This window comes from Panthera uncia, chromosome B4 (assembly GCF_023721935.1).
Source record: "Panthera uncia isolate 11264 chromosome B4, Puncia_PCG_1.0, whole genome shotgun sequence".
NCBI classification, from domain to species: Eukaryota; Metazoa; Chordata; class Mammalia; order Carnivora; family Felidae; genus Panthera; species Panthera uncia.
This window is the reverse complement of record NC_064809.1, coordinates 43,617,928-43,639,617: the sequence shown is the minus strand read 5'-3', so window position 1 is coordinate 43,639,617 and position 21,690 is coordinate 43,617,928. Positions and strand designations below refer to the sequence as shown.

General features: G+C 38.0%; 1 protein-coding gene and 1 pseudogene across 1 annotated transcript; one reads left to right on the top strand and one right to left on the bottom strand.

The window, feature by feature from the left end:
* Positions 1–1,656: 1,656 nt before the first annotated feature.
* Positions 1,657–2,770, bottom strand: LOC125920115 (40S ribosomal protein S20-like; annotated as a pseudogene).
* Positions 2,771–4,005: 1,235 nt separating this feature from the next.
* On the top strand, positions 4,006–12,857 carry MAGOHB (mago homolog B, exon junction complex subunit). The gene is made up of 5 exons (XM_049627123.1): positions 4,006–4,169; positions 7,674–7,732; positions 8,654–8,764; positions 10,729–10,811; positions 12,506–12,857. Exons 1-5 carry the CDS (start codon positions 4,076–4,078, stop codon positions 12,603–12,605), a joined length of 447 nt encoding a protein of 148 aa, XP_049483080.1. The 5' UTR covers positions 4,006–4,075; the 3' UTR covers positions 12,606–12,857.
* Positions 12,858–21,690: the final 8,833 nt, after the last annotated feature.

The window sequence follows — 21,690 nt, the reverse complement described above, 5'->3', positions numbered from 1 at the left end:
AACCATCTCTGACCATAGCCCTCTGACTTGATTCATTACCATGAAGCTGAAAACACTAAACTTAAAATTCATTATTTTATCAGTGAATATTGTGTATTTGACTAAATCATGAAGCCTTATTTTCAACTGGAGTTGGAAATAAAATGTGTATTTCTTAACTGCTTCAGAAGGGTCTTTTAAAGCTAACCACAGATAGGTTACATTAGCGAAGACAGAAATAATTCTTTACTTGGCTTCATTTAGGCCGCCCTAGACATTTATTTTCATAAATGAACTGTGGTGATACTAGTAAGTATACTCTAATTTGAAGCCTACAGCAACTAGGATTCAGATTTATCAATGTTTGAAAAATATTTTCACTATTTCCAGCCCAACTAAAAGTGTATGAAATGGTTCTTTTATAACTTCACTGTCCAACATGGTAGCCAATAGACGCATGTGGCTATTTCAGTATTATTTTAAATTCATACCCATGAAACCTTTATTATATATATATATATATATATATATATATATATTTTTTTTTTTTTTAACGTTTATTCATTTTTGAGACAGAGAGAGACAGAGCATGAACAGGGGAGGGGGAGACAGAGAGGGAGACACAGAATCCAAAACAGGCTCCAGGCTCTGAGCAGTCAGCACAGAGCCGGACGCGGGGCTCGAACTCACGGACCGCAAGATTATGACCTAAGCTGAAGTCAGACGCTTAACTGACCGAGCCACCCAGGCACCCCCCATGAAACCTTTACAAAGAAAAAAAATCACTTCCTATTCTCACTATCCACATTTCAAGTGCTCACAAGCCATTCAGAACATTTCCACATCTGCTTCGTATACCATCCAAGAAGACCACTTTGCAATGCTTATCATGATACAAGAGAGAATGATACAAGAGATTACTTTTTCATATATAAAGGATTAAGTGAATATATTTTCACATTTCACCTTAAAAACTGACAGGGGTTAGAAAGGATTAGTCTTTAGCGCAGAAGTCTTTTTAGGGGATTAGAAACAGTAATTGGCCTACAGATAAAGATCTTACTACCGCATTCCACATGCACTATTGGCATAGTCATAGTTCTGGAACTGGTAGCTCTCTTACGTAAGCATGAAGATGAACATTGGCATGTGAGCCAAAAATCTGATGGATATGTACTGGGGAATGTAAATATATTGAATGAGGCTCCCGGCACAACAAACAAACAAACAAACAAACAAAACAACCCAAATGGATTATTGCCTATATTTTCAGAGATACTATGGAATACGTGGTCAGATTTCTATGGGTTATTCTTGTAGTAAGTACAGTGAACAACTGATCTCGGTTTGCCTGGGTCTTTGCAGGCTTTACAACTGAAAAGTCCCACATCGCAGGAAACTCCTTAGTCCTGGGCAAACCAAAACAGTTAGTCACTTTAGTGTTAAGGGATAGTGCTTTATGTCTCTTGTATATTTTCCATAATGGCAGCAAATAATAGGAACTGAATAACTTTTCTATATTAACATTTATACAATGGTTAATATAGATTTCTACATTGACAGTTATATAAGTGTTAATATAGACTCAACATAATCTGGCCCAGTCTGCCTTTCTAGTCATTCCACTTGTATGAACTTTATGTTCTTTTTTTTTTTTAATTTTTTTTTATAATTTTTTTTTAATGTTTATTTATTTTTGAGACAGAGACAGAGCATGAATGGGGGAGGGGCAGAGAGAGAGGGAGACACAGAATCGGAAGCAGGCTCCAGGCTCTGGGCCATCAGCCCAGAGCCCGACGCAGGGCTCGAACTCACGGACTGCGAGATCGTGACCTGAGCTGAAGTCGGACGCTTAACCGACTGAGCCACCCAGGCGCCCCTGAACTTTATGTTCTAACTATAGTGAAGTGTTTGGCTTTCCAGAATCAGGCACTTTCATACCACTGTGCCTTTGTTCAGGCTATTTTCTGCCCTGAATGCTTTCCCTCCCTTTGACCATACACTGAACTTACCCAACAAGGTCCAATTCATATCGTACATCTACACAGCCTTCCTTGATACTTCCCTTTCTTCAATTTCCCCTATTCCCCAATAAAGTGGCTTGCTTCTTCTGCTGTACTACCAGCATTTAAAAATTTGCTTTCTTTTCTTTTTTTTTTTAACAACTGATAATCAAGTTATTAAAAAAATTGATTTAAGCATCTGCAGTGGTGAGTTCACCCTCAACTCTTGGCTCAATACTCTTGGAAGTAATCTTGTTTAACAATCTCAAAAGGACTGTGCAAATCAATGAGTCACTTGTAGATCCTCATCTGAAAATGATCCTGAGTCTTAGAACCTTCACCACAAGGAATTTTTCTTGTGGTGAATCTAGCAGGCATCTGAACTGGTCCTTTCACTTTGAGATTCTTTCCCTTTGCATCTCTGATCAAGTCAGCATATACCTTCTCCAAAGATTTTAAGTTGCGTCTGGTTATAATAATTCTAATTCACTGAATTAGAACCTCTGGTTCCACGGGTGTCTTTATGGTGTCTTTAAAAGCCATGGCTGTGGTGCGGCTTCTTCATGACTGGTTCCTTGGAGAGAGCTAACAGCAGTGAGCTGGGAACAGGAGCGGGCAAGTCCAAAGCTCCTTTGTAGCTGTGACTGTATCTTCCTCAAAAGAGCTAAAAATATTCTTATAATATTTGCTTCCTTGTGCTAATACGTGACTACATGTTTGCTTTCTTTTCTAGACTAAACTTGTAAAGGGCTCTATCATTATTACCAGTGTCTGTCCATTTCTGGCACATAAGAAATGCCTGTATGTTTTTATAAACTAAAAAAAAGTTATTGTTTATTTATTTTTGAGAGAGAGAGAGAAGACAAGCGGGTGAGGGACAGACAGGGAGACACAGAATCTGAAGCAGGCTCCTGGCTCCAAGCTGTCAGCACAGAGCCCCACGTGGGCTGAACTGTGAGATCATGACCTGAGCCGAAGTCCAATGCTTAACCCACTGAGCCACGCAGGCACCCTTGTTTTCATAAATTTTAAAGCTTATTATATATGTATTATCTCATTTGATCTTCTCAACAAAGATTGACAAAGTTGATCATAGGATATTCATTCAGTTGGTGAACAAACAGGTGTGGACAGTGACTAAGTAACCAAGGTTAGTAGAGCATAAGTGATGGGAATGAATCGCAGGTCTTCTGACTGCCACTCTTTATTTTAAATACTGCTGAGGGTTAAAGGTCACCCAGCAGAATTACTCGGTTGGTAAAAACAGGGTGATCAATAATATTTGAAAAGTAGACTCCGTAAACGTTCCCCTTGTCTTTCCACCTCCTTCAAAACCCATTCCACACTGGAGCATTCTTTCCCCTCCCCAATGTAATTCTTTTCTGGTAAGAAACGTGGGCTAAACCATTTGATCTTCAGTCAAATTGCCAAAACTCCACAGGCTACTGAAGATTAACCCTTGCTGAATGGTACACGTTTTACTATTAAAAGGAACTCTTTTATACCGTGACTTCAGGGATCTTTAGTTTCAATGTGTCTTTCAAATTTCATACCTCTTGTTTGATAGGCTTCTAGCTGTCAGCTAGCTAGCAACCGTGGTGCAAAGGGGGAAATCTCCGGTTAGGAATCTAACTGCAGGAAAGGGTTGTAGTCCAGGTCAACCATTCGGATTCTGGCTTTATCTTTCCTCACTCCACCAGTGAAAGGCGAATTCACGTCACCCCCCCCCCCCCTCGTGAGGGCAGGGTGCCGCGAGAATTAGAGACCCAAAAAGTAAAAGCGACTTGCAAACCTGAATTCTCAGCCCATAAAAAAATACTATGACATTTTCACACTTCTGTGTTTTGCTTGTAGCACACGATCTACTTAATTTTGGGGGAAAAAAAATGTTCTTCCAACCTTGCGAAACCAAGTTCAGGTCTCCCCAGCGCCTCCGAGTCTCTCCCGGGAGAACCCGCCTTCCCGCTTTCCTCCGGTCACCGGGGACCAGAAAGGCACGCCCGCCGCGACGCTTTTACCCTGGGCGATGACGTCACTACCAGGCGCCGGGCGGCACGTCGGCCAGGCCTCGGGCGGGCTTCAGGGGGACGAAAATGGCTATGGCCAGTGATTTCTACCTGCGCTACTACGTAGGGCACAAGGGCAAGTTTGGACACGAGTTCCTGGAGTTCGAGTTTCGGCCAGACGGTGAGCAGGGGAGCGGCGCCGCCGCCGAGCGCGCTGCGCGGCTGGGGGAAGCGGAGCGCAGAGGACGCGGAGGGGGCGGGGTGGGCTGAGCCGTCCGCGGTGGGCTGGCGAGCCTGCAGTGGGGGCCGGGGCCACTAGAGCCGAAATACACACGAACGAAAGTCTATCAGAGGCGTACATTGGTTCCGTGAAGAAAAGAAAATTGATCTGTGTAAATTAATTCAGAAAAATCGAACCCTGCCAGATACTGAAAACTTGGGGGTAAGCAGAATCCTGCATCCAGCGCACCGGAAGGGACCTGAAAAGGCATCTCGTGTACTTGACATCATACCTGAACATTTTGAAGAACATTCCATCGTGCCGGGGTCCAAGGGATGCTGAAGGTCTTCCGGTGACCAGTTAATTTTCGGACTCCCCGTTCAACCATTGTATTCATTCAGGCCCTGCCTCTCAAGCCACGTGTGTAGGAAAAGGACCTGCTCTAAAGAGGGGAGCTCCTCAGTGTAGAAAAATGAATGTAATGATGTGTTTAGGGTGCTTAAATACAGTTGTTTGCCATAGGATGTGTTAAGAATACAAAAGAGGGGGATGGTTAGGGCTACGTGTAGGAGGCGTCAAGGAAAGCTTCCTAGAGAAGGTAACAGTTGAAATTGCAGCTGGTGCGCAGGGCTACAGGAGCACTTGTCTCCCGGGTTCCCAAACAGACCAAATCGGAGGCTCATTGTTGACACATCCAATGGTAGAGAATCTACTGATGGTGAAACAAGAAAGTTTATTTCAGAGAGGCCAGCACCGGAAGACAGCGGACTAGCTTCTCAAATACGTCTCTAAAATGCCAAAAATACTTCCAGGTTTATGTAAGGAAAACGTGGGGCACAGGTGGGTGGGTTGTGTGCAGGTGGACCTTGAATTTTAAATTGATCATTGTCTTGGATTTCAATCCCAGTTGAAGTCTTGCTGGCTCGGGGCAGTCCTTGTTGCTTGAGGGGGTAGTTTTGGTTCCCATTAGGAGATACTTTGCCCTTAGGGTCTTCTGCAGGAGCCGAGAGATAAGCTGGAAGGAGGAACGTAACTAAAAAGTTTGAGATCACAATGGAGGCAGCCGAAGCCCTCTTTCAAAATGAGTATTTTTTTTTTTTTTTTTTTTTTTTTTTTTTAGTTTTTTAACATTTATTTATTTTTGAGAGAGACAACGAGAGAAAGAAGGGACGAGTAGGGGAGGGGCAGAGAGAGAGGGAGACACAGAATCCGAAGCAGGCTCCAGGCTCTGAGCTGTCAGCACAGAGCCCCATGCGGGTCTCGAACCCACAAACTGAGAGATCATGACCTGAGCCGAAGTCAGATGCTTAACTGATGGAGCCACCAGGAGCCCCAAATGAGTCTTTAAATGAGAATAGGATGTTCTGGGCCTGTGAGGGAGAAAACCATTCAGACTGCTGAAAATAGCATGAGCAAAGGGTGAACGGTCTGCTGCCGTGTAGGTGCAACATAGTCTATCTTTTGACAGCCCCGTATACTGAACTCTCCTGGCAACCTGGGCAGTCCACCCACGTAGGCTTTTCCTTCTTTGAATACGTGTTATGTGCTGGGCAACAAGTAAATACAAAAATTGAGGATACAGTAATGAATAAGACTCTTTAATTTCCATGAAGGAGTTATGTCTTGGTGGGCGACACAGACATGAAACTAGCCATAAAACAGCGTGGATATTAAGTGGTGCGATATGTTTTGGGCAAAGTTCTGTGGGAGTGAAAGAGTGGAGAAGGGGCGCGTGGGTCGGTTAAGTGTTTGACTCTTGATCACAGCTTAGGTCTTGATCTCAGGGTCGTGTGAGTTTAAACCCCATGTTGGGCTTTACGCTGGGCGTGGAGCCTACTTTAAAAAAAAAAAAAGAAAAAGTAGAGAAGCCTCGTATATTAGGAAAGAGGAAGAGAATCAGACGTTGAAGGAAGAACTCAAGGTAAATACAGCCATGCAATTTAGAAACTGTAATCACTTTATTCTCCCTTGTTCTCCCCATGTCTCTTCTCAATTTAGCTAAGGAGCCAAATTTACCTGAATACTCCATCTATTCTTTTTTTAGGTGATAATCTTCTTAGTGTCTTTGCCTGTGAACAGCTTTCAGCTTGCCTATATCCTGTTTAGCCAGTCACGTAAATTAAGCAGTCTGATACTATCAGGGAAATTTCATGCCAGGACGGTGGTTCTCATCCAGTAATCTGCCATCACACCATTCTACATACTTCCTTCATTAGTGAGAGGATCACCTCATTAGGGTAACATCAGAGATCAGGACCATATTACATCTGTCCCTGAGCAACTGACTACAGCCATAAGGAGAAGCATGCATCAGGGAGTACAAAAGTCAACGATGGATTAAAATTAACTATAGGTCAGCTAACAAACTGGCCTACTTTTTATCTAGAAGCATTACATAGCATATGCATCCTAGTGACAGTGCTAAAATATTAGCATTGCCATATTGTATAGAGAACATTTTGGAGTAGTAGGGAAAGCGTGAGTATTGAAAGAAGGTGGATCCAGATCCGAATCTTTGTGTCCCTGGGCAAATAACTGAACTCTTGTTTTCTCAACCATGAATAGATGAAGTACCGATTAGATTAAATGCTCTGGGTAAATCACTTAGGACCAATGAAGACATAAAACATAGGCTTTAAAAGAAAGGTTAGTTCCTTTTTCAGATTCCCTGTCTAGTTCATGATAATAGCTTAAGCAAATGAGCCTTAAAAGTAACTCTCCTAAAGGGTGCCTGGGTGCCTCAGTTGGTTAAGTGTCGGACCCTTGATCTGGGCTCAGGTCATGATCTCGTGGTTCGTGGGACTGAGTCCACATTGGGCTCTGTGCTATCAGCTTGGGATTCTCTCTCTCGGCCCCTCCCCAGCTTGTGCTCCCCCGCCCCCAATAAATAAATAAACTTTAAAAAAAGGCCCTCCAATTATATTGAAGGCATGAAATATTTATTTATTTATTGAAAAAAATTTTTTTAACGTTTATTTATTTTTAAGAGAGAGAGAGAGAGAGACAGAGCATGAATGGGGTTGGGGCAGAGAGAGAGGGAGACACAGAATCTGAAGCAGGCTCCTGGCTCCAAGCTGTCAGCACAGAGCCCGACGTGGGGCTCGAACTCATGAACCATGAGATCATGACCTGAGCTGAAGTCGGACGCTTAACTGACAGAGCCTCCCAGGTGCCCCAACGGCATGAAATATTTAAAAATTATGTTGAGTACTTAAAAATTCTGTTGAAGGTATGGAATATTTGAAAATGACTAACTTCAGCTTTAGCTAACTTTTTTTTTTTTTACCAGCAAATACAGATCTAGCATTGATCTTATGCTAAAAAGGCAGAAACTTTTAATAAAAAAAGTGGTAGTATAAAATGGTCTTTACCTTCAAAATTGCTTACAGTGTCCTTTCTTTCTTTCTTTATTTTTTTTTAGCAGTTTTTGCTGTTATAGATTGAATTTTTTTCCACTCCCCACAGGAAAGCTTAGATATGCCAACAACAGCAATTACAAAAATGACGTCATGATCAGAAAGGAGGTAAGTTCTTTTTGAATGTCTAATTTTTTACATTTAGACCATTTTCTTCAGATCTTTTTTGAATTTACAAAACTACATCTAAGGCTATATTACTATAAAGAAGCCATTTATAGATTTAAAAGGGATTCTATTTAAATTAGATATAACTGTAGCATGTGTAACATCAAAAGAAGCAATCTGAATATAAATTGTAGACCCACCTTTGAACATATGATTTAATTCATTTTGTCTTTATGTCACATTCACTATTTAAAACTAATTGATAGTATTTAAACACAGTATGAATTTTATTTTTTTAAGTTTTTATTCATTTATTGGAGAGAGAGAGAGAGAGAGAGAGAGATAAAGAAACCAAGCAAGGGAGGAGCAGAGAGAGAGGGGGAGAAAGAGGATCCAAAGCAGGCTCTGCCCTAGCAGCAGAGAGCCTGATGCGGGGTTCAAACTCATGAACTCCTGAGATCATGACCTGAGCTACCCAGGTGCTAAACACAGTGTGAATTTAAATAAAAGGCTCAAAAGTTAGGGATAAGAAAAAGTTCAGAACAGTAGCTGTGATGTCTACTTGTATTTGCCTCTGTTCACCTTATAGATTTTCCCTTATCACCATTAACCACTCAGGTAATTGAGTCCCATGTTATGAAGTCCAGAATCCAGGGTTTTAAAAGGAGGCTAGTGTAAATTACCTTTTTTTTTTTTTTTTTTTTTAATTTGGAGACAAATGTATATTCAAGGAAAGGGCAAGAGAATGAAGAAGAATCCTATGGATGAGTGATTCTCTCTCACCTTGTAATTTTGGAATCAGCATTCGATTCTTCCCTGATACTCCCTTTGAATATTTAGTGTTTGTAACATTGTATGATTATTTCATTCTGAGTTGGGGGAAGAAATAGACATGAGATTTTTACTGGAACTTATTTTCAGGCTTATGTACACAAGAGTGTAATGGAAGAACTGAAGAGAATCATTGACGACAGTGAAATTACAAAAGAAGATGATGCTTTGTGGCCTCCCCCTGACAGAGTTGGCCGACAGGTTGGTGTTTAGTGGTTCTTTAAATGCATACGTCTTAAAAGTTGGTAATATAATTAATTGTTACGTTTCTCCTTATTTATTTAGAATAGACCATTGGTTCTTTGGTTTTCCATTTAGTAGGCACCCGGTAAATCCTGTTTAATTTTGTTTCACTTAGGCTCATTTCCTGTGCTACCTCTGAGTAGTGAAGGAGTCAATGTGTAGCTCAAGATTTAGACCCCTTTCTGACCAGTCCTCTCTCTAGCCTCCCCAGTTAAAGCTATGATGTTTTCACACTGTTATGAATAATTTCTATTGTGTATTACTTCTATTAGGAATAAGTACAGTGTTTGTTAAATTCAAGACAGGATTCTTATTGACTGTAAAATTTACTTTCTTCATTTTTATAACTTTGAGAACCCTTGTCTGCATCCTTATGCCCAGGAGAGGGATTTGATTGGTGTCTTTGTTCGAACTGACCATTGCTTTTGCCTCATATTCCCTTTAGAGTAATTAATGTTTCTCAGAGGGCTTGTGAAGAACTTTGAAGGTTTCATTTCACTCTGTAAAAAGATAGTTTGATTGGGTCTTTTCAGCTCTTGAAGACATGAGATACAATTCCTGGAGAAAGAAACACTTAATTTCACTTTTTTATGTTCCTAAGAATTATACTTTATGTCACCTTCTTTGACTTTATATTACTTTCTTCTAGAAGAAAATGTGGAGAAATCGAATAGATGCTGACATTCTATAGCAGTCACTTAGCTCTTCTGTTTAAAGAAACATTATTTAGGAAAGCAAAGGTAATAGTTAACAGTATTTATTTTATGCATTGAAACACTTTTAAAAAATAAATTTAAATCTCAGTTTGCTTTATGCAATGGGTACATTTGTACTAAAAAACAGACAACAGCAGTAAACCTTTTATCTCTTTTAGACTCTGGGAGAACCCAGTATTTTATGTACCCACTTGATGATGTGTTTATGTTTTGGTTAGTGGGGAGGGTTAAGCATGTTCCAGAGATCATCCATTGGATCTTTAAGTCAAAGATTTTATGATTGATTGAGAGCCTTAGGTAATTCTCCATGTTGTGTGTGCCATAAACTGTGTGTAATTAGGTCTTTTGATCAGACATATAGCTGAGATTGTCTTTAATGGCATTTGTTATTTAACCTGATAAATCACTACAGACATAGCCTCTTAATCATTGGTTTTAGATTTGCAGATAAAATATAGAGAAAAACTTATCCAGTAATTATGGCACACTGAGAATGTCTACAGTATGTTGTATTTGTTTTAGTAGTGCTTAATTTTAAATGTTTTGTGAAGTCAAACAAGTGTGAGTCTTTCAGTGTTAACAGCCCAGGATTCAAATATGAGTACTATCACTTATTAGTGGTTGTAAATGTTGATGTTTTTCCCTATGCTTTATGAATCTTGTATTTTGCATTTGTCAAATACCCTGATAAGGGTATTTTAGGGATTACAGAGTATGTTTTAAAGTCCCTAGCAGCAGGGCCTCATACACAGTAGATCCCAAAGTGGTGCTGTTAATACTCTGCATTTCTGGTAGAATGGTTAAGTGTGCTTATATTTATTTATTAAAAATAGGTTTTTACCCATATTATTATTTTTACAACATTGTGCTTCAAAGTTATTTCTTTAGTTTTTACGGACATAAGAAATGTTCATGTGTCATTCATATTTATAGTGTTTTCTTTATGAGATCTCTGGAAAGCAATTCTTGGTTGATCCTAATATTGGGGACTCCTGAGCATTCGATGAGGTTTTTATTTTACAGACATAGTTTATGTCTAACAGGTCAAGTTCCTTTTCCTTTTTCTTTTCTTTTTTTTTTTTTTTTTTTCCTCTATGACTGCTAGAAAACTCGCAGCTACAATTGGGACCTCTAGGTAACAAGAATACAGACACTTCTGAGATGGAGTTTTATATTAACTACATGAATCTATTTTGTTTTTTTCAGGAACTTGAAATTGTAATTGGAGATGAACACATTTCTTTTACCACATCAAAAATAGGTTCTCTTATTGATGTAAATCAGTCAAAGTGAGTATGTTAAAGTATTTTGACTAAATTGACGTAATTAATTAGAGAGGCTCATTTTAGAACAGTAGCCAGTTTTTTAAGATTATTTCGGTGGCATCCTATCAGTTTATTATGCAGATGTAATTCTAACTTTTATGTCATTAAAGACTTGCTATCAAAGTGGTTAGTGTATTTTTGTGATTATCAAAAGAATGTTAATCTGACAACTGTGTACAATAATGACCACGTTGTAATAGCTATTTTTGGTAAAAGTCTGGGTATCTTTTTACAGAGTTTAAAAGAAATCCTTATTGGATTATATCATTCATTATCACATCATCCTCATCTTTGAATTTAATATTTGAAAGAATTTGAAAAAAGTCATTGTAACTTAAGGATGGTTTTAGCTTCCTCTGTCTTTCCAAGTTTGTTTCCTCTGGGCCTTTGTAGGACATACTGTTGTTTTTGTCTGAAAAATTTCTCTACTTGGAGTTACTTTTCTCTCTTTACCCCTCAAAATGTTTTCTTAGTATTTTGTCCTATCACCCTAAATTGTAATAACTTATTTATTTGCTTTTCTGGCTTGAATATAAACTCCATGAGAACCTTGCTATATCTCCAAAGTTAACACAGTGCCTGGCGCAGGATAGGTGCTTGGTAAATATATGTTAGAGGAAAGGAGAAAGGAATGAATGTATAGTAACTATTAGATACAATAAAGACCGACCAGATACTTTTAAACTATCACATTTATTTCCCCACAGTGGTGAGGATGTGGCTGGCGTTCATATCCTAAGTGGGATTTTAAATTGGTACAGTGTTTTTTGGAAAGCAGTTTGATAATTGTGCATCAAAAGGTGCTAGCATTTTAAATTCATCTTTGACTTAGTAATTCCATTTCTGAGCATCTATTTTAGGGAAATACTGTCAAATAATGAAAATGCTTTATTAGTCATAAAAATGGTCATTGGAGTCTTATAATTGGGGAAAAATCCAACTGTTTAACAAAAAGAGAATTGTTAATTAGAAATCATTTGCGAATTATTTTTCATGTAATGGAAAACAACGTTAAAAAGGGTACAAGGAACAGGGGTCCCTGGGTGGCTTATTCGGTTAAGCATCTGACTTTGGCTCAGGTCATGATCTCCCGGCTCATGAATTGAGGCCCCAAGTCGGGCCCTGTGCTGACAGCTCAGAGCCTGGAGCCTGCTTCAGATTCTGTGTCTCCCTCTCTCTGCCACTCCCTCACTCGCATTCTGCTTCTCTCTCTCTCTCTTTCTCAAAAATAAACATTTAAAAAATTTTTGTAATCAAAAAGGGCCAGGGAATGCTTTTAGTTATGAAAATAGAGAAATGCCAAAATATTCATAGTTTTTTTGTAAGGAGTGACATTTTATAGTATTATGAGTATTATTTTTTCTATCTTTATAATTATATCTGCTTTATACATTTTTGCTATGTATAGTTCTTACTTTGATAAGAAAATAAATACTTGAGTATGAAATGAATACTGGTGAATAAAATTTATATTTTTTGTAGAAAAGATAGAGAAAGGAAATGAAAATTATTCAGTATGTTCATTTTAGTTGCAGCAAATCCTTCCTTTCTCCTGGATTCCTTTGTTTTGTTTTTTATTTTGTTTTAGGAATTAACTTACAAAATGATATGTTTCATTTTAGGAACAAAAAAGTAACTTTTACCTTTTTAAATTTTAGGGATCCTGAAGGCCTTCGAGTATTTTACTACTTGGTACAGGACCTGAAATGTTTAGTTTTTAGTCTTATTGGATTACATTTCAAGATTAAACCAATCTAAGTTGTATGTTTTTTTAAAAGCTGTTTTTATATTTAATTAAGGGATGGGTTTGTCATTTACAATATTGGGATTTTTATAAATGTGAAACTCTTGTTTTGTATGCCCACTGAAAATAAGAAAATACATAAACAGGCTTAATGGTTATTCTCACTTGGCTCCAAGTGGTTTAGATAGTCCTCACACATATTAAATTCTGTAAATGAAAGCAACTTTTTGTTGAGATTTTGCTCCAATAAAACATATCAAAGCCTGGATGGAGAGTGGTTTTTTTGTTTGTTTGTTTGTTTTGTTTTTGTTCTTTTTTCCAGAAGGGTATGTCTTTTTATTCACTTTAAGATAATAAAGAATTGTTATGGTAGGACATCCTATGGCAGAAGTTCTTTCATGCAGCCAGAGTTTCATCCATTAAAGGCAATTACGTGTTACCTTTATTACTTCCATACCTAATGGGACTTAATTTGTTGGTGCCTATAGAAGTTGTTTACAGAAGGTTCTGGATTTTTTACATTTATCACCAACCCCCCAGGAATTATTAAAATTTAAATACTTTTGGTATAATCAATCATGCCTAAAGGGTTACAAGAGTAAAGTCAGCACCCCAAGTTAAACACAGCTTTTATTCTGCCCTTATTCCTTATTTTCACAGTAAATTTTGTAAATAAGATATTTCACAATATATTTGTGTTTCTGTAGGAACTAAATGAGTTCTCAGCATGACAAATTATTAAAAATTTAGGCTTTTACACGCACATGTGTGTGTGTATTTTAATTTCTAATGACCATAGTTTCCACTCGTGATTTTCAGTTCCCTTCAACGTCTTTCTGATAGACTTGGTCTTTCATTATTTCTCTTAGTAAGCATGCCCCTGGTATTGTTCTTTCTCCATCTGAACCCCCACTTTTTAAAGGGGCAGTCCTTGTAGTGACGATTCACTTGCCCCGGGACAGTGAGGATGACCTTATTGGGAAGAATTAGTCTCTGAAGTTGTGCAGTACTCCTGAGCTACATTATCTAGAGAGGTTCTGGCCAGTAAACTTATTTGAGATAATGGAGATGTCCTCTATCTGTAGTTCAGTAAGGTAACCACCAGCTACTATGTGTGGCGACTAGTACCTGAGATGTGGCCAGAATAACTGAATTTACAGTCCTATTTAATTAAAAACATTTTTTAAATTTTATTACGAAAAATTTCAAGCATAAAAAATGTTAAAAAAATTGTAAAATGAACACCCGTATGTCAAATCTAGAGTCTATAATTTTTTTTTTTTTTTTTACTGAAGTAAGGCTTATAAATCCTGTCCTGTTGATTTTTGACTTAAGAATGGAATAACTAGTATAATTGGTATCAATAAATAACTTTTTTTTAGTCCTATTTAGTTTGGTTAAATTTATTTATCTATCTATCTATTTATTTATTTATTTATTATTGTCAAGTTAGCTAATACACAGTGCATACAGTGTGCTCTTGGCTTCGGGAGTAGATTCCCATGATTCATCACTTACATAAAACACCCAGTGCTCATCCCAATGAGTGCCCTCCTCAATGCGCATCACCCATTTTATCCATCCCCCTGTTCTCCCACTCCCTTCCACCCTCAGTTTTTTCTCTAATTAAAAGTCTCTTATGGTTTCCCTCCCTTTCTGTTTGTATCTATCTATCTATCTATCTATTTTTTTATTTCTCAACTTCCACATATAAGTGAAAACATGATACCTGTCTTTCATGGACTGGCTTCTTTCACTTAGCATAATATTTTACAGTGCCATCCGTGTTGTTGCAAATGGCAAGATTTCATTCTTTTTCATTGCTGAATAGTATTCCATTGTGTGTGTGTGTGTGTGTGTGTGTGTGTGTGTGTGTGTGTGTGTTTGTGTGTGTGTATACCACATCTTCATTCATCATTTGATGGACATTTGGGCTCTTTCCATAATTTGGCTATTGTTGATACCATTGCTATAAACATTGGGGTACATGTGCCCCTATAAATCAGCATTCCCTAATCCTTTGGATAAATTCCTAGTAGTGCTATTGCTGGGTCATAGGGTAATTCACATTTTAATTTTTGGAGGAACCTCGACACTGATTTCCAGAGTGCCTGCACCAGTTTGCATTCCCGCCAACAGGACAAGAGGGTTCCCCTTTCTCCACATCCTCACCAGCATCTGTTGTTTCCTGAGTTGTTCATTTTAGCCACTCTGACCAGTGTGAGGTGGTATCTCACTGTGGTTTTGATTTGTATTTCCCTGATGATGAGCAAAGTTGAGCATCTTTTCATGTGTCTGTTAGCCATTTGGAGGTCTTCTTTGGAAAAAATGCCTATTCATGTCTTCTGCCCATTTCTTCACTGGATTATTTGTTTTTTGGGTGTTGAGTTTAGTAAGTTCTTTATAGATTTTGGATACTAACCCTTTTTAAAAACAACTTTTTTTAATGTTTATTTTTGAGACAGAGAGCACAAGCAGGGGAGAGGCAGAGAGAGAGGGAGACACAGAATCAGAAGCAGGCTCCAGGCTCTGAGCTGTCAGCACAGAACCAGACGCGGGGCTCGAACTCGTCAACTGGGAGATCATGACCCGAGCCGAAGTCGGACGCTCAACTGACTGAGCCACCCAGGCGCCCCTGGATACTAACCCTTTATCTGATATGTCTTTTGCAAATATCTTCTCCCATTCTGTCAGTTACCTTTTAGTTTTGTTGATTGTTTCCTTTACAGGGCAAAAGCTTTTTATTATGATGAGGTCCAGTAGCTCATTTTTGCTTTTCCTTTGGAGAACATGTCAAGTAAGAAGTTGCTGCGGCCGAGCCAAAAGAAGTTGTTGCCTGCTTTCTCTTCTAGGATTTTGATGATATCCTGTTTCATGTTTCGGTCTTTCATCCATTTTGAATTTATTTTTGTGTATGGTGTAAGAAAGTAGTCCAGTGTTGTTCTTCTGCATATTGTTGTCCAGTTCTCCCAGTGCCATTTGCCAAAGAGACTGTCTTTTTTCCATTGGATACTCTTTTCTGTTTGTTGAAGATTAGTTGGCCATACATTTGTGGGTCCACTTCTGGGTTCTTTATTCTATTCCATTGGGCTGTGTGTCTGTTTTTGTGCCGATACCATACTGTCTTGATGATTACAGCTTTGTAGTAGAGGCTAACGTCCAGGATCGTGATGCTTCCAGCTTTTGTTTTCTTTTCCAACATTACTTTGGCTATTTGGGGTCTTTTGTGCTTCCATATAAATTTTAAGATTGTTTGTTCTAGCTTTGAGAAGAATACCGATGCAATTTTGATTGGATTGCACTGAATGTGTAGATTGCTTTGGGTAGTACGGACATTTTAACAATACTTGTTCTTCCAATCCACGAGCATGGAATGTTTTTCCATTTCTTTGTGTTTTCAATTTCTTTCATAAGCTTTCTATAGTTTCCAGCGTACAGATCTTTTACCTCTTTGTTTAGGTTTATTCCTAAGCATCTTATGGTTCTTAGTGCAATTGTCGATTCCCTGATACCTCTGTTGTTTCATTATTGTTGAATAAAAATGCAACCGATATCTCTACATTGATTTTATGTCCTGCAACTTTGTTGAATTCATGTATCCGTTTTAGCAGTTTTTTGGTGGGGACTTTCGGGTTTTCCATGTAGAGTATTATGTTATCTGTGAAGAATGAAAGTGTGACTTCTTTGCCAATATGGATGCCTTTTATTTCATTTTGTTGTCTGATTGCTGAGGTTAGGACTTCCAACACTATGTTATACAACAGTGGTGAGAGTGGATATCCCTGTCATTTCCTGATCTCAAGGGGAAAGCTCTCAGTTTTTCCCCTTTGAGGATGATATCAGCTGTGGGCCTTTCATATATGGCTTTTATGATGTTAAGGTATGTTCCTTCTATCCTGACTTTCTTGAGGGTTTTTATTAAGAAAGGATGCTGTATTTTGTCACATGCTTTCTCTGCATCTATTGGCTGGATCGTATGGTTCTTACCCTTTCTTCTATTAATGTGATGTATCACATTGATTGATTTGTGAATATTGAACCAGTCCTGTAGCCCAGGAATGAATCCCACTTGATCATGGTAAATAATTCTTTTAATATACTGTTGAATTTGATTTGCTAGTATCTTGTTGGGAATTTTTGCATCCATGTTCATCAGGGATATTGGCCTGTAATTCTCCTTTTTAGTGGGGTCTTTGACTGGTTTGGGTATAAAGGTAATGCTGGCTTCATACAATGAGTCTGGAAGTTTTCCTTCTGTTTCTATTTTTTTGGAACAGTGTGAGAAGAATAGGTACCATGACTGGTTTAAATGTTTGGTAGAATTCCCCTGGGAAGGCATCTAGCCCAGGACTCTTAAATGTTGGGAGATTTTTGATAACCAGTTCAATTTCTTCACCGGTTGTGGGTCTGTTCAAGTTTTCTATTTCTTCCTATTTGAGTTTTGGTAGCGTGTGAATGTCTAGGAAGTTGTCCATTTCTTCTAGGTTATCCAGTCTGTTGGCATATAATTTTTCATCATATTCTCTAATAATTGTTTGTATTTCTGTGGTATTGGTTGTAATCTCTCCTCTTTCATTCGTGATTTTATCTGTTTAGGTCCTCTTTCTTTTCTTTTTGAGAAGTCTGGCTGGGGGTTTATTGATTTTGTTTATTTTTTCAAAAAACCAGCTCTTAAATTCATTGATAGGTTGTACTGTTTGTTTGTTTTTGGATTCTATATTGTTTATTTCTGCTCTAATCCTTATTATTTCTCTTCTTCTGCTGGCTTTGGGGTTTCTTTGCTGCTCTGTTTCTAGTTCCTGTAGGTGTGAGGTTAGATTCTGTATTTGGGATTTTTCTTGCTTTTTGAGATACGTCTGATTTATGATGTATTTTCCTTTTAGGATTGCCTTTGCTGCATGCCAAAGGGTTTGGACTGTCATGTTTTCATTTTTATTTGCTTCCATATATTTTTAAAGTTCTTTAATTTCCTGATTGACCCATTCATTCCTTAGGATATTTTCTTTCTTTCTTTCTTTCTAATTTTTTAAATTTATTTTTTTAAATTTACATCCAAATTAGCATATAGTGCAACAATGATTTCAAGAGTAGATTCCTTAATGCCCCTTACCCATTTAGCCAATCCCCCCTCCCACAACCCCTCCAGTAACCCTCTGTTTGTTCTCCATATTTAACAGTCTCTTATGTTTTGTCCCCCTCCCCGTTTTTATATTATTTTTGTTACCCTTCCCTTATGTTTATCTGTTTTGTCTCTTAAAGTCCTCACATGAGTGAAGTCCTATGATATTTGTCTTTCTCCGACTAATTTGGCTTAGCATAATACCCTCTGGTTCCATCCATGTAGTTGCAAATGGCAAGATTTCATTCTTTTTGATTGCCGAGTAATACTCCATTGTATATATATATACCACATCTTCTCTATCCATTCATCCATTGATGGACATTTGGGCTCTTTCCATACTTTGGCTACTGTTGATAGTGCTGCTATAAACATGGGGGTGCATGTGTCCCTTTGAAAACAACACACCTGTATCCTGTGGATAAATGCCTAGTAGTGCAATTGCTCGGTCGTAGGGTAGTTCTATTTTTAGTTTTGTGAAGAACCTCCATACTGTTTTCCAGAGTGGCTGCACCAGTTTGCATTCCCACCAGCAGTGCAAAAGAGATTCTCTTTCTCCGCATCCTCGCCAACATCTGTTGTTGCCTGAGTTGTTAATGTTAGCCATTCTGACAGGTGTAAGGTGGTGTCTCATTGTGGTTTTGATTTGTATTTCCCTGATGATGATGCTGGTGATGCTGAGCATTTTTTCATGTGTCATCCCTGGTGATGCTGAGCATTTTTTCACGTGTCAGTTGGCCATTTGGATGTCTTCCTTGGAGGAATGTTTATTCTTGTCTTCTGCCCATTTCTTCACTGGACTATTTGTTTTTTTGGTGTTGAGTTTGATAAGTTCTTTATAGATTTTGGATCCTAACCCTTTATCTGATATGTCCTTTGCAAATATCTTCTCCCATTCTGTCGGTTGCCTTTTAGTTTTACTGATTATTACCTTCGCTGTGCAGAAGCTTTTTATTTTGATGAGGTCCCAGTAGTTCATTTTTGCTTTTGTTTCCCTTGCCTCCAGAGACGTTGTAAGTTGTTGTAAGAGTAAGAAGTTGCTGCGGCCATGATCAGAGGTTTTGCCTGCTTTCTCCTTGAGGATTTTGATGGCTTCCTGTCTTACATTTAGGTCTTTCATCCATTTTGAGTTTGTTTTTATGTATGGTGTAAGAAAGTGGTCCAGGTTCATTCTTCTGCATGTCGCTGTCCAGTTTTCCTGGCACCACTTGCTGAAAAGGCTGTCTTTACTTCATTGGTTATTCATTCCTGCTTTGTCAAAGATTAGTTGGTGTCATCTGCGAAGAGTGAAAGTTTGACCTCCTCCTGGCCGATTTTGATGCCTTTTATTTCTTTGTGTTGTCTGATTGCAGAGGCCACGACTTCCAATACTATGTTGAATAACAGTGGCGAGAGAGGACATCCCTGTCTTGTTCCTGACCTTAGGGGGAAAGCTCTCAGTTTTTCCCCATTGAGGATGATATTAGCGTTGGGTCATTCATATATAGCTTTTATGATCTCGAGGTATGATCCTTCTATCCCTACTTTCTTGGGGGTTTTTTATCAAGAAAGAATGCTGTATTTTGTCAAATGCTTTCTCTGTATATATTGAGAGGATCATGTGGTTCTTGTCATTTCTTTTATTGATGTGATGAATCATGTTAATTGTTTTGTGGGTATTGAACCAGCCCTGAATCCCAAGTATAAATCCCACTTGGTCATAGTGGATAATTTTTTTAATGTATTGTTTGATACGGTTGGCTAATATCTTGTTGAGGATTTTTGCATCCATGTTCATCAGGGAAATTGGTCTATAGTTCTCCTTTTGAGTGGGGTCTCTGTCTGGTTTTGGAATCAAGGTAATGCTGGCTTCATAGAAAGAGTTTGGAAGTTTTCCCTCTATTTCTATTTTTTGGGAACAGTTTCAAGAGAATAGGTTTTAACTCTTCCTTAAATGTTTGTAGAATTCTCTTGGAAAGCCATCTGGCTCTGGACTCTTGTTTTTTGGGAAATTTTTAATTACTAATTCGATTTCTTTTTTGGTTATGGGTATGTTCAAATTTTCTATTTCTTCCTGTTTCAGTTTTGGTAGTATATATGTTTCTAGGAATTTGTCCATTTCTTCCAGATTACCCATTTTATTGGCATATAGTTACTCATAATATTCTCTTATTATTGTTTTTATTTCTGTTGTGTTGGTTGTGATCTCTCCTCTTTCATTTTTGATTTTCTTTATTTGGGTCCGTTCCTTTTTCTTTTTGATCAAACTGGCTAGTGGTTTATCAATTTTGTTAATTCTTTCAGAGAACCAGCTTCTGGTTTCATTGATCTGTTCTAACGTTTTTTGGGTTTCTATAGCATTAATTTCTGCTCTAATCTTTATTATTTCCTGTCTTCTGCTGGTTTGGGGTTTTATTTGCTGTTATGTTTCCAGCTCTTTCAGGCATAAGGTTAGGTTGTGTATCTGAGATCTTCCTTCTTTAGGAAGGCCTGGATTACTAAATACTTTTCTCTTATGACCTCCTTTGCTGCATCCCAGAGGTTTTGGGTTGTGGTGTTATCATTTTCATTGGCTTCCATATACTTCTTAATTTCCTCTTTAACTTCTTGGTTAGCCCATTCATTCTTTAGTGGGATGTTTTTTAGGTTCCAAGTATTTGTTACCTTTCCAAATTTTTTCTTGTGGTTGATTTCAAGTTTCATAGTGTTGTGGTCTGAAAATATGCATGGTATGATCTCGACCTTTTTGTACTTGCTGAGGGCTGATTTGTGTCTCAGTATGTGGTCTATTCTGGAGAACATTCCATGTGCACTGGAGAAGAATGTATATTCTGCTGCTTTAGGATGAAATGTTCTGAATATATCTTAATTCCATCTGGTCCAGTATGTCATTCAAAGTCTTTGTTTCCTTGTTGATTTTTTGATTAGATGATCTGTCCATTGCTGTGAGTGGGTGTTGAAGACTCCTACTATTATGGTATTACTATCAATGAGTTTCTCTATGTGATTAATTGATTTATATATTTGGGTGCTCTCACATTTAGTGCATAAATGTTTATAATTGTTAGGTCTTCTTGGTGGATAGACCCCTTAATTATTTTTTTTTTATTTTTTATTATTTTATTATTTTTTATTTTTTAAATTTTACATCCAAATTAGCTAGCATATAGTGCAACAATGATTTCAGGAGTAGATTCCTTAATACCCCTTACCCATTTAGCCCATCCCCCCTCCCACAACCCTTCCAGCAACCCTCAGTTTGTTCTTCATATTTCTGAGACTCCTCTATTTTGTCTCCCACCCTGTTTTTATATTATTTTTGTTTCCCTTCTCTTATTTTCATCTGTTTTGTCTTAAAGTCCTCATATGAGTGAAGTCATATGATTTTTGTCTTTCTCTGACTGACTAATTTCACTTAGCATAATACCTTCCAGTTCCATCCATGTAGTTGCAAATGGCAAGATTTCATTCTTTTTGATTACCGAGTAATACTCCATTGTACATATATATCACATCTTCTTTATCCATTCATCCATCGATGGACATTTGGGCTCTTTCCATACTTTGGCTATTGTTGATAGTGCTGGTAAAAACATGGGGGTGCATCTTAGACCCCTTAATTATGATATAATGCCCTTCTTCATCTCTTGATTTAGTAGGATCTTCTTTAACCTCCATGTACTTGGAGGCTTTCCAAATTTTTTCTTGTGCTTGATTTCAAGTTTCAAAGCATTGTGATCTGAAAATATGCATGGTATGGCTCAGTCCTTTTATATTCGTTGAGGGTTGTTTTGTGACTCAGTATGTGATCTTTTTTGGAGAATGTTCAACATGCATTTGAGAAGAATGTGTATTCTGCTTCTTTTCAATGAAAAATCTGAATATACCTGTTAAGTCCATCTGGTCTAGTGTATTATTTACAGCCATTGTTTCCTTAGTGATATTCTGCCTAGATGATCTTTCCATTGTTGTAAGTGGAGTATTAAAGTCCCCTACAATCA